Here is a 17,732-nt window from a genome sequence, read left to right as displayed (position 1 = left end):
GCGTTATTCAGGAAGTCAGAACAGAATCACAACAGTCTTTTCTGGCTTTGAAATCTATGAATGTAAAAGACCAAATATAATTAACTCAAAATTTCAGCATAAAAGAACAGAACAGAACTTACGAGGGATTTCACAGTTGTTTTCTCAGCTCTGTCTTTGGCAAGGTTATAGCCACAGCTGGGACAGATCCGTGGCTTGTGCCTATTTGTGTATATGTAGCTACAAGAGGGGTTCTTACACTTCCCTCTACCACGTGATGTCGCCAATCCCAAATCCTGAGAAGAGAAAAAAAAAAGATTACCAAACAATAAGGACTGTGTCACTCAAAGCACTTGTAATACCACACAGAACTGTTCAACTTTATGTGACTGGCTCAAATCCAGGGCAGGTCAGTAGTGACCTGAAATCATTACCTTCTAAAGCCAGCACTGCAGTTCATGGAGCAAACGAGTTTGAGCTGACCTCCCAGGCATCCCTGTTAGATTTCTGTGGTGACACTTAAAACCTCTGCCGTTTCTTATGGAAGTTTCAAGAAAACTAGTACTGCCATGCAAGAAAGCTCATCCTATCAATACACACACAGGAGTCTGAGATGCCATGTGCTGTATTAACACCACTAAACGTGGACAATACTTGCATTTAAAAATTAAAAGGAGACAAATCCCAAGTTGTGCCTTCACAGCAGACAGCACAGAAGTCATTGTTTGAGGACCCAAAACAGCCGGGTCACATTACTGGGTCCAACAGAGAAGAGGAAAATAATTGCCTTTCCAGAATACTGTCAGTTCCCAAAAAATGCTCAATGGTGTTCCATATCAGAAATCAAACCACCAAAAGATCCTTACCAGAGTTACAGTGCAGCTGTATTTATAAGAGGGAAATATGTCTGGTTTGACCTCCACCACTTTCACCTGAGATGCACTGCTGGTTGGGCTGCCTTGGAGCTGCAGATGAAGCAGTTTGGGGGGATGGCAGAAGAAGAAAAGCACATAAATCAAACATCTGAGAGATCTGGCACTGATTACAGCTCATAAGCAGCACCTAGTAATGGTTTAAAAAGGAGACCAGTGAACTCCTTTTTTTAGTAACAAAGGATTTTTAGCACTCCCCTCCCTACCATAAATGATAAGATTAAAATTCATACAACCTATCTCAAGAGCTTTACATGTTCTGCTTCTTAACCAGTCATCTCAAACACACAAGAGAATAAAACATAGTACTTCTGTCACACATCACATCTCCAAAGCAGTAACAGATTTCCAAAATACCCCTGAGAATAACTAAAAAAGTGTTGTCAGAGAAGCAATGTAAAGACTAGTCCAAGGCCACAGAGCATCAGACCCAGGAGTAAAACTCAATAGTTCTTGACTCTGGATTTCTGTGCACCAGCCACTAGTATATGCTGTCTCATTTGAATTTCATAGTAAGCAACATTATAGGTCACAAATCATGAAGGGGTTGCCAGATTTATACTCAGTTTCTACACATTTAGTTCAGAAGAGTGAAAACCTACTCTGAATCTAGCAGAGAAATCCAAGTGCATTTAGAAAAGCAAGAATCACTCTTACCTTTCGCTCACTAATGCTAGATGGCTGTAGGACAGACTGACCCAACTGCTTCAGCGTACTGGGCTTCAGGCCTGAGGTTCTCACAGGGGAATGCTTATCTTGAAGAAGGAAGAAAACAGCTGATAAAGTAAAATAAAAAAGTGGATTTCACACACTGTGACAACTTTGGCAAACAGTCACAGTGGAGCTGCTGTCCACTGAACTGATCAAATGAGGTTTTGCAAATCCCATTCTCTCCTGCTAAGTGGGCAGGTGAAGTAGCCCTTTGCTGCCAAAAGCTGACTGGTGACTCCCCCAGACTCTACACATCTGTAATCTGAGCAAGTACTTCTAAGAGGTCTTGGTAGGGCATTAACATTGCAACACGATGAAAGCAACACACTCCAAATTAAGATTCCAATAACTGCCATGTGCTATTTGCCCCCTCTCCCCATACTTAAGGAGCTTCTGATGTTTAACCCTGTTGTGGGTGGCTTCTCACTTTTACCATTACTTGGAAAGCCCTGTCGGCTGCTGAGTGGCTCTGGGCAGGCTTCCCTCCCCAAGCTAGCAGGAGCAGGTAGAATTGCTCTCATGGGTCTTGCAGCAGCCAGTAAGGAGGGCTTCGGTTTTGGTTTGCTTTTCAGTTCTTGTCCTTTGGGAGCACCAGCAAGAGCATCGACTCTGAAAGACAAGAAGGGCACTTGCAGAGAAAGGTCCACCTATGGCAATGAAGTGCAGTCACATATCATGGCAGAGGATAGAATAGCAGAGAGCAAAACGAATAGCTGTGACATTTTTGAAGGGTTTGAGGACAACTCTCTGACTTTGGATTATCCTGGTTCACTTGTTACCCAAATGAGCTATGAAGCTGAAAACCAGCACTGATCAGTACCACACAATGGTGGTCAGTGTGACGCCTCTATGAAATCACTCAAATTACTCACCCCATTGGCTTTTTTACAGTCAAAGTTGGACTGGCAAATGGACTTGTCATTTTCGCAGATGGCTGTGAGACTGTCCCTATGCTGTCTTTCTCAGGCTGCTCTGAGGAGGAGTTGCCCTGCACATCACTATCTTTAGCCAGCATCACAGTTGCTGCAGTCCCATTGTCCTGGGTTTGCACACCATTTGCAAGGATGTGAGCCTCAGAGATGATCACTTCCTCCCATTCAGTCTCCTGTATTTGCTCCCGAACAGGCACTGCATTCAGTAGCTGGTTGACAGCTTCAGAACTTTCCAGAGTAGACTTGGTGGCATCCTCCTGAGCAGCTACCTTCTCTGGGGCTCCTGGCTGCTGGCTTCTTTTAGCCACTGGTGCTTTCAGGAGGATACCTGAAGTCTGCTCAGCTTTGCCTTTGGGTTGCTTTTCCTAGGAAAAAAACAAAAATATCAGAACATGCCACACGTTTCAGAGCTTCAGACTTTTCACATCCACAATGTATTTGTATCTTTGCTGATGGCTCCTTAACACTAGTGAGAGGAAAAGGCAAGGGCCTCAGTAGCACATTGCTTATACACCTCCTTATACACGGAGATCCTTGTTAACATGACAGAATGTTTATCCCATCCTGACTTTTTCACAAATACTTCTCATTTCATAGTGTGAAGTTAGGTCTATGGTATGCTGCTGAAACACCACAGTGTTCACACATGGTATGGCAACAAGAGAGGTTTTTCAGTCCACGTGGGTAATTCACCTCCTTGAAATATTTTTCCCTCAACATAGATACTGCTGTTCATCAGCCCCAACCACATCTACCCTGGGAGTTTGGTCAGCTTAACAATGGTGCTCAGGGCTTTCTTCCACACCCCGGAGCAATGCAGCTAGGTTGTTCCAAAGTTCAAACATAAACTAGGCCTTAGCCATTTTTAAACCCCCTCAGAACATCAGCATTAAAGGCTGACCCTCTCTAATCTGGCCCTCTGTAGCCCAGCAATATCTGTCACCCAGCATGACGTTAGTTAGCTGAATATCCACTTATCGTGGGCACAGCCAAATTTCCCATGGTACCATTTTTTTTTTTTTTTTAAAAAAACAGCCACCATTCCTGGCGCTCTGTGTTCTGTGCTGTTATTTATCTCTAATTTATCCCCTAAACATCCTGTAAGAGCCCAGTATGCAGTGGAAGTATTGGTAATGTGCTAAACAATATTGACATCCTGTGGTATGGCAAATTCTCTGGGTTGGCACCAGTCAGGTCCTGAGGGTACTGGACTAGAGAGGTTCAACCTTTACTGTCAAAATAGCCATCTCAGAACTCACTCATCCATTGCTTTCTCTAAACAGGATGCCATCTCTTTTACAGCTCCAGCTCTCCAGAGCTGCCTTTTCCCGCCTCCCACACACACCCAATCTAGGAACTAAGTGTGCTAACTCAGCAACCATGTCTGTTACACACAGGGCTAGACTGGAGTGGGGAGGAGAGAGGTTCTGAAAGCACTCAGGAAGGCTTCATTTGGGGTAATTCAGTAATCAGATTCCCCAAGAGAGGGTATTTAAACTTCCAGCTGAAGGTTTTTTTTCAGTCTGTCCCCACCAGAGGTTGAAGTCAAGGAAAGCTTTTCCTTGGAAAAGCCAACTATAGATTGGGGCCTCAGATAGAGGGGTGGGAACTGAGTTTAGTGGATGGTGTCCCTTTTAGAGAAAATATACTATCAAATTTCAAGAAATTCCATTTTCAGGCAACGTACTCATGGACACTGTTTGTTCAGTGTATGCAGTGTTATTTTTGTATCAGTCCCAGGATATTAGAGAAACAGGATGAATAAGCTCTTCATCAGGGCTGCATGAACTCAAAGGCTTGTCTCTCACCAGCAGAAGTTGGTCCAATAAAAGAAGAATAAAAGAAGTTGGTCCTCATTCATCTCGCCTCCCTTAAGAACGTAAGAATAGGAATACTGGATCAGACCAGAGGTCCGTCTACCCAGTATCCTATCATCCAATCATGACTAATACCAGGTGCCCCAGAGGGAGTGAACAGAACGAATAAATCACTGAACGATTCCTCTCCGGTCATCCATTTCCAGCCTCTGACAAACAGAGGCTAAGGATACCATTCCTACTCAGCCTAGCCAATAAGTATTGATGGACCTAACCTCCATGGCTATGTCTACACCAGAAGCATCTACACAGCTTTTTTGTCAAGTTTGTAAACGTAACACATTGTGTGTAAATGCACTGCAAGTTTTGCGGACAAAATTCTAGTGTAGACGTAGCACATGAGTTTATCTAAGCTCTTTTTTGAGCCTCAATAAAGTCCTGGTCTTACAACATTCTTTGGCAAGGAGCTCCACAGGCTGACTTTGTGTTGCATGAAGAAATATTTTCTTTTGTTTGTTTGTTTTGAACTTGGTACACATTAATTTCATTTGGTGACCCTTAGTTCTTATGTTATGGGTACACGTAAATAACTTTTCCTTATTCACTTTCTCCACACCTATCATGATTTTATAGATCACTATCATATTCACCCTTAGTCTCCTCTTCTCTAAGCAGAAAAGTCCCCGCCTTTTTAATCTCTGTTCATATGGCAGCCATTCCAAACCCTCCAATAATTTTGTTGCCCTTTTCTGAACCATTTCCAACGCCAGTATAACCTTTTTGAGATGAAGTGACCACATCTGAACGCATTATTCAAGGTGTGGGCATACCATGGATTTTTATAGTGGCACTAAGATATTCTCTGTTGGTTTTTAATGATTCTTAGCATTTTGGAATGTTTAAAAAAACAAGCAAGCTGAAGGATTTTCTGCTTCATTTAGGTTCCAAAGATCTTTTGGACAGGCCCTAAAACTACAAACGTATTCAAGCCTACTTCTACCCCACCTACCCTCTGTGCACTTATCTTCCTGGTACCTATTCATTTTCTGCCTTAGTTCTGCAGCCTGCAACTGGTAAAACCACAGGTGTTCACATTACTCAAGTCCTTGAACCATCAATAAAACCGTGAAATTGAACACACAGCACTGCCAACAGCACAGAGTAAAAACTTTAAAAAGACATTAAAGAGTTCTCTAATTCTTTCAGCTCTACTAATCTTAGAAGTTTCTTATAATCACAGCAAATATTCTGCAAACAGGAATGTGATATTTTTACTGTTGATGGGCTGTGTATTTAAGCATAATTGCAAAAGAATGCTGAAAAAGATGCCATTATTTATTTGTAGCAAGAAAGCACACAGGGTATTTTCAATCATGGGTCAGCATCTCCCTGGGTTAGGGTTAGGGACTCCACACACATTTCCCTTCTCCTTACCACCTGTAAAAAGGACAGTCCCTACTCTAAACTTAAAATGGGTCATCGCATCACAGGATAAGATCACAGAAGGTTTATGGACAGACTCACACAAAGCCACTGTTGGAAATTTGCATATTCAACCTCCTTAGACTTCTGTCAGCAGAAATTTCTCATGTGTGCATCCCCTGAATTAAATGCCATGAGCGACCAGGTTCTTGGATATACTCTTCAAGGTTCCAAGTAAGAACTGTCTATTTTATATTGCCAACAAGGTAGCCAATAGTTTAAGTGGGATACAGCAGAATAGGATTTCCATTTTAACAGGGTTTGTGTTATCCTTCCTCTGGCACTGTGACTGTGTACTTAACAGAACATCTTAAAACCCAAGCAACTTTTGTCCTCTGGAATTTCCTCCTAGCCCTTCAATGTTACTGTACAAACCTCCGCTTTTTAACACTATTAACATAGTTGCAAACAACTAGATTCACTCAGAGCACTGGTCTCCTCTGCAGAATTCCTGTGGCTTGGCTCCCCAGTGATCCAACTGTCCTCTCTAATTTGCAGTTTGCTTTTTGTTTCCCTCTGACACCATGGTGAAATGGCTTAGCCTATTAGAATGGCTCCAAACCAGACAAGACCATGCTTTGTTTTTTAAAAACACACCTGTCTATAAAAAGCCCATGAGACAAGTGATTGAACTGAGTCCTTAAACTCATTTGATGCTGTAAGTAGGTTTGCTGGGCATCTTTCAAACACTCGCATTGTGCTGCAGTCAGAAAGCAAAGAAAGGAACAGTAACCTGTCTTGGAGTCAGTGTTTCACAAGGTTGCACTTTTATATGAATTACTGCATGAATGGCGTCTTCAGAACAGAGACAAAAAATCCAAAAAAAGAGCTCTGTGATAGAAAATCTCACTGGTGACTTATTCTAACAGAATAACTGGAAGAAAATATCGGGGATTCACTTCCTCAAGTCTGTGACCTGCCCAGACTGACTTTGGGGTTTCAAAGTATTCACACAAGTGTCATTTTTCAGCTGACACTCAGTCATTGGAAATAAAGTTATATGAAGTGCAGAATGGTACCTTTGGGATCCACTTTCCTCCCAGGAAGTTCCCACACTTTGGGCACTTTGGCGGTTTGTGCCTGGTGACATAAGTAAAAGAACAGCCAGGATTGGTGCAGTTTCCATGGCCCCTGCGGGTGTAGGTGGTTGTCTGAAACAAAAAGTTTTACCAACAATTTATTTGTAGAACTAGCGACATGACGAGACACACAGTCATCATTCTCTGTCTGTAAGCGCTCAAACATTCAACGCCATAATCACCACAATCCTCTATAAACCCAAGTACAACTACACATTTTGTAGATGACAAACTGATGCATGCAAAGGTCAAATTTTTGCCTGTAAAAGGTAAGTGAGAGTCAGGGTTCTGGTCAGAACTTAGAAGTTCAGGTATCTAGGTCCCTTTACTGATTACTAAATATTATCAAAGCTGATGTTCTCTATGGCTGTGCAATTTGGCACAAGATACAACTTTTGCTGAAGAAACTGAGCTTGCATTTTTAAAAGTTCTCAATCCTTTATGAATGTAAGGAAAGATGAATCAAGTATAAGGTAATCCATTGCTGTATCAGTCTGCAAATAGTCAAGGGCCATGAATTACTCTGTTCAGCACAATGAGAGCTAACCATAAAATCTGAAGATGGCTCTTGTGAAATCTCACTGATGAGGATTTTAACTAAAACTTGAACTGGCTTCCATTTCTCTTTAGGTATCAAAAGCCTCAACAATGTCACAGTGCAATTATCAGCTGTTCCTCCACCTTCCTCAGTCAATCTATACATTATAGTCACACACCATTACAAAAAAAGTAGCATACCATGAGATGAAAGCATGAAGACAGTCTAAAATGAACCAAAACTCATCAAAATAAGCAGTACAGAAAGCTGTAGCATTGACTGAATTTGTTTTTATACTCATTATAAAACACCATTATTTCAAATTTAGTTGAAGCTGTTAGAGTATTAAGGAACTTATGAAAGAGGAAGCGATTACCCTGACCAAATGGCTAAGTTGCAGAACATAATAAAATCCCTTAAAGCTATGCCTAGGCTGAGCTGGAAGGTGTTAACCAACAGATGTTAACATCCTAGAGCAGATAAGTGAGTGGGTCTTGTCTACCTTAGGGTACAAACATCTTCCATATACTACTCTAGATAAGCCCAAAGAGAAAGATACAAGCTCCTCATTTACTAACCAGTTTGATTGATGTTGGGTTCTCCACAACAGAGTGAGACTGGAGAGGTAGCATAATAAACTGTGTGGTAGGCATGGAGGAGCTGCTCTCATCTGTATCCTAAAAACAAAAGGAAGAGGAAAAAGAATACATAACGGACAGGACTATAGATCTAATTGTGTTCTGACATTTTACTGAATATTGAATCAACACCCGATTTAAGAGCATATCACTACTGTAAAGCTGTTAGGCACCCGTAGTACAAGTGACAGGATTTCAGGAGTGGGAGTGCTCTGCAGATAGATTATTAAGAGAGAGCCTAAGATGATGAAATCACTAAGAAAGTAACATACACATTTCCTAGACAGAAACTGCTTTGTGTCACTGAATCCTTAATACCAACCAGGGATTTGAAAGGAGTCTTCTTTCAGTCCTCTGCAGCTGGGAAGTTAGCCACATGGGACAGAGCTAAACCACAGATTCCATAGAATAATGCTTTAGTATATCTATGGAATCCAACCCAACCCTCACAGCTTAATTCAGAACTATCTTTTAGGCTTGAGGATAAACAGTGGAAGGGAGGAGAGGAGATGCTGCACTGCATTTCTGACTGTCTTATAATAAGCAAAGTTTGCTGCTTCCATCAATATTGATCTAGTTGAGGAGGAACATGGATGGGGTAATTTATTGATATCACTGTCAGCCAGCATGAATCACTACAAACATGTTAAGCAGCTATAGGAAAAATTCGGGCAATAAGTTAATAGAAATAGTTACTAGCTACCACTAGCTTAGCTTACCCTCCCAGTCACCACTGTTACCACAGACAAACCATCAGAAACCTGGGGCTGTGCCATTGTAATGCTTCCTTTGGAGATGTCTCTGGAGCTACTAACAAGAGTCTCTTCAATAACCACACTAGTTGAGTGATATGGATGTCCCTCTCCTATTTCCAAAGAAGCCTCATCCAGGAGGATTTCTCCAGTCATTTTATCGGCTATAGGTTTGACGTAATGAGAAAGAATCTCTGAAGCAACTACTTCTTCTACAGTGTCCGACTGACAAAATGAGGCAGTTTCCTCTGACAGTCCATCAATGGCAATGCACTGCTCAGAAATGCCAACACGGCTCGAGTCCACAGAAAGGATGTTTTGCATGGCATCGTGGGCTACACTTGTGATGTTGGTGGAAGCCGTTACTCCTTCAGATGCTGTTTGGCCCTGTGCCACACAAAGTTCTAGATGCTGCCTGCTCCTGTCCTCTTGAAGAGTGGTTTTAGGGATAATTACGTAATCCGAACGAGGGAGGATTTTACGGAAACCTGGAACATCTGGAACTACAGCAGTCAGAGTGGACAGCTTGGAGTTCTGTTGACAAGATAAAACACGGAATAAAGAGGAGCAAGAGATGCAGAAGGAAGCAGGTTTAGTTCAAGGTTTTTTTTTAAGTGCGCCCATTACAGCTCAAATAACTTCCAACTTCTAACAGAGCCTTCAGAATCCTCTCTTTTTATCCCCTACAATAATCCCACTCATCCTGGCGATCTTATCAGAAAGTCCCCATACCTTTGGCCACCATGTACTAGACAGAACCCTTTCGGAGTCTGCTAGTGCTGCTTTTTGGCTCGATGGATGCAACTGCTACTAAACCAGCCACAGTATAGAGCTGGTTTAAAATACCCAATTCATACATTGAGTTATTCTGCTTCTGTCCTTTTATGCACTAGGCTTCGTTAAATTACATTATACTTTGCAGCACTATAATGTGACTTAGTCGGGTGTAATCAGATACCATTGGACACGAAATGCTTTGCAAAGTTTAAAAAAAAGGAGAAGCACTTCAATTCTAATGGAGAGGTTTTTCCAACTACTTCTCAACACACAGACTGTGCTTATTTGACACCAAAATCCATTTATATTAAGTGAAACTAGTAAGTGAAAGCAAAAGATAGAGCAACTGATGATTCGCATGCCTAGGGATGGCAGGAGATGTGAAGCTATTTAAGAATGTTAACTTACCGGGTCTAAGCCTTCTTTCTCCAGCTTGGCCTTTTCCAAATAGTAGCTTTTTTCAGCCACACTGAGCAATCTCCAACTTTCACTGATCTTCTTGTTAATTTCAGATTGAGGAAGGTGGGGGAGCTCCTGCTGAACTTTCAAATATATATCATAATAGTATAGGAGGTAAGCAGATCTGAAACACAAGTGGATAGTGAACTCAAAGTCTATTCCTTAACAACATATCAAGGGGGGGGAATCAGCGGGAGGGGGACACCACCAGGTATGTACTGGCCTCAGAGGCAATTATAAAAACTATCATGGGCTTGTTTTCTACAGACAACCAGAAAAATGTGCAAGTCTTTATTAATAAAGGACATATGAAGGGATTTGGGGAAGAGGGCCTATAGACCAATACCAATCATTCAACAAACTGCAAAACATACTTGAGTCTCTAATAGTGTTTTAACCATTTAGTAGACATAAAATGATAGATTACAAAATAAATATGAAATTACTGGGTACAGTCAAAGGATAACTGGCCCCTTAAAGGCAGACAGGCCTGAGACTCGCTTGCGACAAGATCAGCTCAGCTTCACAGAGGGGCACATGGTTCTGCTCATGGGATACGAAAGACGTGACTAGCTCAGGCCAGACTCAGATATAAGGAAGAAGCCTGAGAAAGCGTGAGAAATGATAGATACCTGGGGAATTGTTGTTGGTTTGAGGAAACAGTTACAGTAAGTGCTGCAGGCAATAAAGGGATTTGTTTAGATTACAGTCTAATTCTAGGAAGGAAAGTGGAGGATTCTGGATTCTTGGTTCACAGAAAAAATGGAGACCATTAGGATTATAAACTAGCTCTCAGAGGCTATGTCTACACTAGCCCCAAACTTCGAAATGGCCATGCAAATGGCCATTTCGAAGTTTACTAATGAAGCGCTGCAGTACATATTCAGCACCTCCTTAGCATGCGGGCTGCTGCGGCACTTCGAAATTGACACGGCTCGCCGCCGCACGACTTGTCCAGACGGGGGTCCTTTTCGAAAGGACCCTGCCTACTTCGAAGTCCCCTTATTCCTATGAGCAGATGGGAATAAGGGGACTTCAAAGTAGCTCGTGTCCTTTCAAAAAGGAGCCCCATCTGGACGAGCCATGCCAATTTTGAAGTGCCGCAGCCGCCCACATGCAATGAGGCGCTGAATATGCATTTCAGCGCTTCATTAGTAAACTTTGAAATGGCCATTTCGAAGTTTGGGGCTAGTGCAGACACGGCCAGAGAGAGATAAAGAAAGATGAAGGTTGGACAGTCTACTGTTTAAGGAGAGAGAACTATATGAATTGTGGAGCTCTTGGCTGTATGATTTTTACTGTACTGAAAATACTAATTTTTTAGCTTCCTTTGCTTTCATTTGAGGTACGGCTTTACCTCTTCTACCCCATTTTATAACCAAGGTCCCATGTACTCACTGACTATCTTAATGTAAATTCTGCTGTACACCAGAGTAGCCAATTAGAAATTCTAGCAGACTTGTTTTAAAAAGACTTCTTTCAAATGAAAATACTATAGTTTAATTCAGCATAAAGCATCCTTAATACTTTAATTGGTCATTAGGGGTCAGTCTATACCCAGTTCAGATGAAGGAAGCTGTTCCCCCTTACAGTTACGGTTTCAAGCTGCTTACAACTCAGAAGGCAACAGAAGTCTGTTTTAAGCTGTCCTTATGGTTGCAATGTTTTCTTAAACAAAATTAGTGTGAAATTCTGCAATTAAGAGGTACTCTTCTCCCTCCCCACCACCAAAAAAATGCAGAGACTGAAGGATTCTAGTCAGGCAAGAGCAGTTATCAGAAAGATATGTGTATAAAATTATTACAAAGTGATAAGGCTATATTCCTATTTATAGGATATATGTGTGCTCTTTGGAGCTGAGCAGCAGTTACTTTGTGCAATAAGCAAACCAGACCAGGTATATTGCAGAGGTCTTATATCAGAGGAAATTAATACTATTCCCAGTTTTTACAAAGCCAGTCCTTAACTGGCCAAAGAAGAGGTTGCCACGCACCTGGGTTTCTTGGCCTTTTCCCCTTGGTCTCCAGGACTTTTGTATTTTTTTTTCCTCTTAGATGGTACTGGAGAGGCATAGGTGTAGGTGCCCTCTATTTCCTCCATCACTACAGTTACTTCAGTGCCATCGTACTGATCCTCCATTTCTAAAACAGACAGTATTTTAAAAATTCCAGAACCTTTGAACTATACTTAAGTTTTGGTAAATTAAATGCTTTTAGTTCACCTTTGTAAACTGAAGGCCACACTAGTCGTCCTTGATTCCATTAACAGATCAGAAACTTACCTTATTTTTACTATTTTTTCTTGAGTTTTGCATAGTAGAAGAACAGAGGAACACTATTGGAAGTAAGTACAGCACAGATCTTGAACATATTCAAGATACTACAGCAAATCATCAAGACTAAGATTAGGTGGTTCACGGGACTAGCCATTTTCCTTTAAATTTCTAATGGAAGTCCTGCCCAGGGTAGGCATAATGGCAAATGAAATTTAATTTTCATAAATATAAAGTAATCCACATTGGAAAAAATCCCAATTATATATGCAAAATAATGAGAATTAATGTAGCTATAACTACTCAAAAAAGATCTTGGGGTCATTGTGACTAGTTCTCTGGAAACATCCATTCAATGTGCAGCAGCAGTCAAAAAAGCAAACTGAATCTTAGGAATCATTATAAAATAGATTATCTTACTGCTGCTATACATCTCCATGATACACCTACATCCTGAATACTGTGTATAGATGTGGCCACCTCATCTCAAAAAAGGTATCTTAGCATCGGAAAAGGTTCAGAAAAGGGAAACAAAAATGACTAGGGGTTTGGAACAGGTGCCCTATGAAGAGATTAAAAGAAGACAGGCTTTTCACCTTAGGAAAGAAGAAACTAAGGGAGGATATGACGAAGGACTATAGAACCATGACTGGTGTGGAAAAAGTGAATAAGGAAGTTATTTGCTTGTTCCCATAAAAATTAGGGGTCACCCATTAATTTTGTTTGGTAACAGGTTTAAAACAGAAGGAAACTTTTCTTCACACAGTGCACAGCAGGTCTGTGGAACTCCTTGCCAGAGGAAGTTGTGAAGACCAAAACTTTTTCTGAATAGAATTTAAAAAAAAAAACACTCTAGATAAATTCATGGAGGTTTCCTTCTGTTTTAAACCTGTTACCAAACAAAATTAATGGGTGACCCCTAATTTTCATGGGAATAAGCAAATAACTTCCTTATTCACTTTTTCCACACCAGTCATGGTTCTATAGTCCTTCGTCATACCCTCCCTCAGTTTCTTCTTTCCTAAGGTGAAAAGCCTGTCTTCTTTTAATCTCTTCATAGGGCACCTGTTCCAAACCCCTAGTCATTTTTGTTTCCCTTTTCTGAACCTTAAGTCCATCAATGGCTATTAGACAGAATGGGTAAGAATGGTACCCCTAGTCTCTATTTGTGAAGGGCTGGAAATGGATTACCAGAGAGGGATCACTTGATCATTACCTGCTCCGTTCATGCCCTCTGTGGCATCTGACCTTGGCCACTATCAGAAGACAGGATAGTGGGCTAGATGGACTTTTGGTCTGACTCAGTATGGCCATTCTTATTTAGTGGCACCTAAAAGCTGAAACGTGCCAGCTTTGGGACAGCCACCATTGTGTGTTTTTTCTTCCCCGTCAGTTCTCGGGAGACAGTTCTGAAAACCACTTTGCCTGACTGTCCATGCTCACAAAAGCAAAGCCAAACCTTGCATGAGCACGGAGACTAGATAATCCTCTTATCCTTAGAGGTGCCCTCTCCTGTTTAATCTGAAGTAAGCTTTGCCAACTAAGTGTGCTAGAGTCAGAATTTCAGGATCCAGCTGACCCCCAGAGCAGAACAAGATTAAACAGGATACTGAAAAGTCCTCACACCTGCCTTATGCCCGGGCACGGCTCAACCAGCTAAACGGAGCTGTAAGACACACAACTCCACACACCCCGTAAAAAGACACGTTGAGGTCGGGCTACGCTCGCACGTTACTTAAAGGCGACCACTCTTCCTAGCCAAGCCGCAGTTACCAAGGAGGGGAGAGCAACTGCCTTAATCCCGCGGAGCGTGTCCACTCGAGGCGCTCCGCCTTCGCAGCCCCATGAGGACCACCTGCGGGCAGGTCACGGAGCACCGCTGCTCAGCCCGATACCGCAGGACCTGAAGGCAACTGGGGGAGCAGCGGCCGCGCACGGGCTGCCCACGAGGCAGCGGCAAGCGCCAGACCGGTCCGTTGGGAGCCAGCGCGCCGCGCGACCAAGGCGGTTACTCACTCGGACGCGCCGGGCGAGCGGGGCCCGCTCACATCCCAGCCGGGGCACACAGCCCGCTGCAGCCGCGAGGAGACGGGGACAGCGGCAAAACGACCAGCGAGCGGCATAGGGGGACGCAGGCCCAGGGGGCTGCGTTCGGCGAAGGGGGCGGCCGCCCCAGCATGCCGGGGAGGCGGCCCGGCCCAGCCCAGCACGTGTCTCGACCCCTGAAGAAGCGGTGACAGCAACCGGCTTCTAGCGACTGAGCACCGGGAGGAGCCCGGCCGCCGCACCGGAAGTGCCGAGCCGTCTCCAAGTCCTTCCGGGGTCAGAGCACAACCTACGGCCTCACGCCTTCTGACGTCAGTGGGAAGCGGCCCGCGGCGGGGGCGGGGAGGCGGTGCTAATCGAAGGCGGGAAAACGCTGAGGCGGAGGGGTTTTTTCAGCGAGGGCCTTGCGAAGGGAGCTCAGGGGAGGGTGACGCTCCTTTTGGGGTTAACAGCGACAGCCCTAGACAGGTGGGTGTTTGTGGGAGGCTTGGCGGGACAGCAGGCTCCTCATGGAGCGTCCCTGCCAGCAGAGTCAGACCTGGGCCACTCGACCTAGCAAATGGCGGCTCTTCTGGAAATGCGCGAGTGGCCGCCCCTAGCGAACAGCGAGACTCCTGCAGTTCACACGAGCCGCTCATTTCCACTCATCTCCGTATCATCCCACTTTGCACAGTTGCTCCTGCCCGAATATGTCCATCACAGCCATCCCTGGGCTTAGTCCCAGTGGCACCTCCAGTCTCGCCATGCCTGTAAGCTGTGCACGTGGGCAGCCACCCAGGAGAGATTCACATGCTGCGCTGCTGATTATCAGAGTGCCAGCAGCTAACTGCATGTGTTTCTACCGCTGTATAGGTCCATATGTGCTTCAGTGCACATAACAAAATTTATTCTGCAAATGTATGGAAAATTTGGAAGGGAACATTGATCCAGTCCCAAATTTTTTTCAGCTATAGTAGCTACTCCCAGGTGAAACTATCAAGGGTCTGTACTACCATAGTGCCTAAGAGCTCCAATTGTGCACCAGATAGCTGCACTTCACAGAGAACAAAAAGAGGGTCCAGGTACCCTGATCCTAAAGTGTCATTCCTTCCCCTAGCATGCACATGCACACACAACTAATATAGCCATTGTCAAGTCACATCGCAAATGCCACAGAGGCCTGTTAATCCATCTCTCTCCGCCAATGTGTGTCCGCTCTGAAACAGTAAAGTAAAATTAGAACCACATTTATTCCAGCTTTAAGCTTGACAGTAGACTAGTACACAGCACCTCAGAATGAGGAATAAGGGAATTGATAACTTCAGAGACCTCTTTCTCTCACATGCATGCACACACACACATCAATTCAGACCTTGCCACAAGCTGCCTGAAAGCTAAGGTACCCTCTTGGTGTCCATTTAGTGCAGTGTTTCCCATAAGGTGTTCCACAAGAAAATGATCAGGGGTCAGCAACCTGTGGCTCCAGAGCCACATGCAGCTGTAAGGAGTCATTTGTGGCTCCAGATGCTTCTGCCACTGACTCCTCTGCAGCTCCCTGCCTTGCCACCACTGAAACAGTAGAACTTAATTTAATTAGTTTAATGGCTAGCAGGGTGGCAGGAGGAATCTGGCCGCTAAACCAACTGAATTCGGTTCCATTATTTGAGCAGTGGCAGGGAAGGGAGCCACAGAGAGCCCCTCACTTGCAAAGTAGCCGATGCGTGTGAAATGTGGGCAGGGCCAAGGGAGCCAATAGCTATCCGGAGGAGGAGCCAGACAGGTCCTGCAGTTTCTGCATTGTCCTTGCCTTTCATTGGCTGCGACTGGCCTCTCACATTGCCATAGGGTGGCCAATGAAATTGGGCCCTTGGGACTAGAGTCGGAGAAGCAGCAGTGACTAAGGTAGGTTTGTCCACTATATGGGATGAAGTAATGGGAGGAGCTAACTTGGGTGGAGTTTGTTCAGGCAAGGTTAGGCTCAGGGCCTCTTTGGGTAGATGAGTTAGTCCCAGGGGCTGAGCTGGGTTAATCCTAAAATAGTAAGGGGCCGGTTTGGGGCTGAGAGGGATTAAGTTATGTATAAGACTTTTATTAAGAGTTCTGCAAAATTCTTTTGAGTTTAAAAGGCCAAATAAATTTGGGAAATACTTATTTAGTGAGTCTGTTCTGGTTTTAGATTTATTTATGTATACATTTTTACAGGTGTTCTATCTCTAATGATAGGGAGATATAACTTTAATTTTTACCAGGTTTTATAAACACATCTCAAATGAGAATTCTAAGGGCTCTTTTCATCCAATAAAGTCAGCTCCTTCATAGATAACTGCAGGAAATTAATGTGAGAGCAGCTATCCTGCTGAAGTTCTGCAGATGGGAGCTTACTATGTATGTGTACAGTAAACTCTTGTTTAACTGGTATTTGAGTAACCTGTACACTCAAATAAGTGGCATAACTCACAGCCCAGTAGCTCAGGTCAGTGGACATTGGGCAGGTCAGGGGACATTGAGCCCAGAGAAGTGGTGTCAGGGCTGGGGTTTGTGTACAAAGTGTGAAAGCAACGCCGCACCCCTTGGGGGTCTTGCCTGCTCAACGCTGCTCTGCGTCCGTCTATGCTGCATATGTGTGCAGCCAGCAGGCTCCTCTGCTTTCTCCATGCTCTTGCCTGGTGTCTGCTGAGCAGAGGAGAAGCAGAGGTCAGGATTGGGGTTTGTGTACAGAGTGTGAAAGCAATGCACTGCTCCTCAGCTGCCCGCTCAGTGCAGCCCTACATCCCTCCATGCTGCGTGTGTGTGCAGCCAGCAGGCTCCTCTGCTCTCCCAACTGGCATGAGATACTCTCTGTTATCCAGAAAATTTGATTATCTGGAGACCTCCCAATCCTGTGGATGTCAGATATCAAAGAGTTTACTGTAATTGGTGGCAAGTTTTTCTGTGTTAACTATGATGCAGCCTACATTAATGCAGTGTACAGTCCTATACATTTGACAGATTGGTCCCAGAGCAACATATGGCCATTAGATAAGAATGTAAGAACAGCCATAATAGGTCAGAGCAAAGGTTCATCTATCCCAGCATCCTGTTGTCCAATGGTGGTCATTGCCAGATGCCCCAGAGGGAACGAACAGAGTAAGCAATCAAGTGATTGAACCAGTCATCTGTTGCCAGTTTCTGGGAATCAGAGGCTAGGAACACCATCCCTGCCCATCCTGGCTAATATCCACTGATCATACACCTGTCTTCCATGAACATAATCTAGTTCTCTCTTCAACCCTGTGATTGCTGTGGCCTTAACTTTATCCTCTGGCAAGGAGTTCCTCTGGTTGACTATGCAGTATGGGA

The 17,732-nt window shown here is 43.8% G+C and overlaps 1 protein-coding gene across 4 annotated transcripts in view; it reads right to left on the bottom strand.

Annotated features, from left to right (window-relative positions):
• HMGXB3 (HMG-box containing 3) overlaps window positions 1–14,647 on the bottom strand; it is a 28,269-nt gene extending 13,622 nt beyond the window's left edge. The window contains exons 1-11 of one of the 4 annotated variants that reach the window (XM_075009786.1): window positions 14,385–14,647; window positions 12,090–12,237; window positions 10,046–10,220; window positions 8,828–9,394; window positions 8,049–8,147; window positions 6,873–7,004; window positions 2,495–2,919; window positions 2,050–2,231; window positions 1,569–1,666; window positions 846–944; window positions 123–275 (exon numbers count right to left, since the gene is read on the bottom strand). In XM_075009786.1, coding sequence (XP_074865887.1) covers window positions 123–275; window positions 846–944; window positions 1,569–1,666; window positions 2,050–2,231; window positions 2,495–2,919; window positions 6,873–7,004; window positions 8,049–8,147; window positions 8,828–9,394; window positions 10,046–10,220; window positions 12,090–12,235 — 2,076 coding nt within the window. In that variant the 5' untranslated portion in view covers window positions 12,236–12,237; window positions 14,385–14,647. The remainder of the gene's footprint in view (window positions 1–122; window positions 276–845; window positions 945–1,568; window positions 1,667–2,049; window positions 2,232–2,494; window positions 2,920–6,872; window positions 7,005–8,048; window positions 8,148–8,827; window positions 9,395–10,045; window positions 10,221–12,089; window positions 12,238–14,384) is intronic. The other 3 variants (XM_075009787.1, XM_075009788.1, XM_075009790.1) reach the window with 3 other exon arrangements.
• Between the last annotated feature and the right edge of the window lie 3,085 nt (window positions 14,648–17,732).

The sequence above is a fragment of the Carettochelys insculpta genome, chromosome 15, assembly GCF_033958435.1.
Source record: "Carettochelys insculpta isolate YL-2023 chromosome 15, ASM3395843v1, whole genome shotgun sequence".
NCBI lineage: Eukaryota > Metazoa > Chordata > Testudines > Carettochelyidae > Carettochelys > Carettochelys insculpta.
The sequence above is the reverse complement of the archived record's forward strand: the minus strand, read 5'-3'. Positions and strand labels throughout refer to the sequence as shown.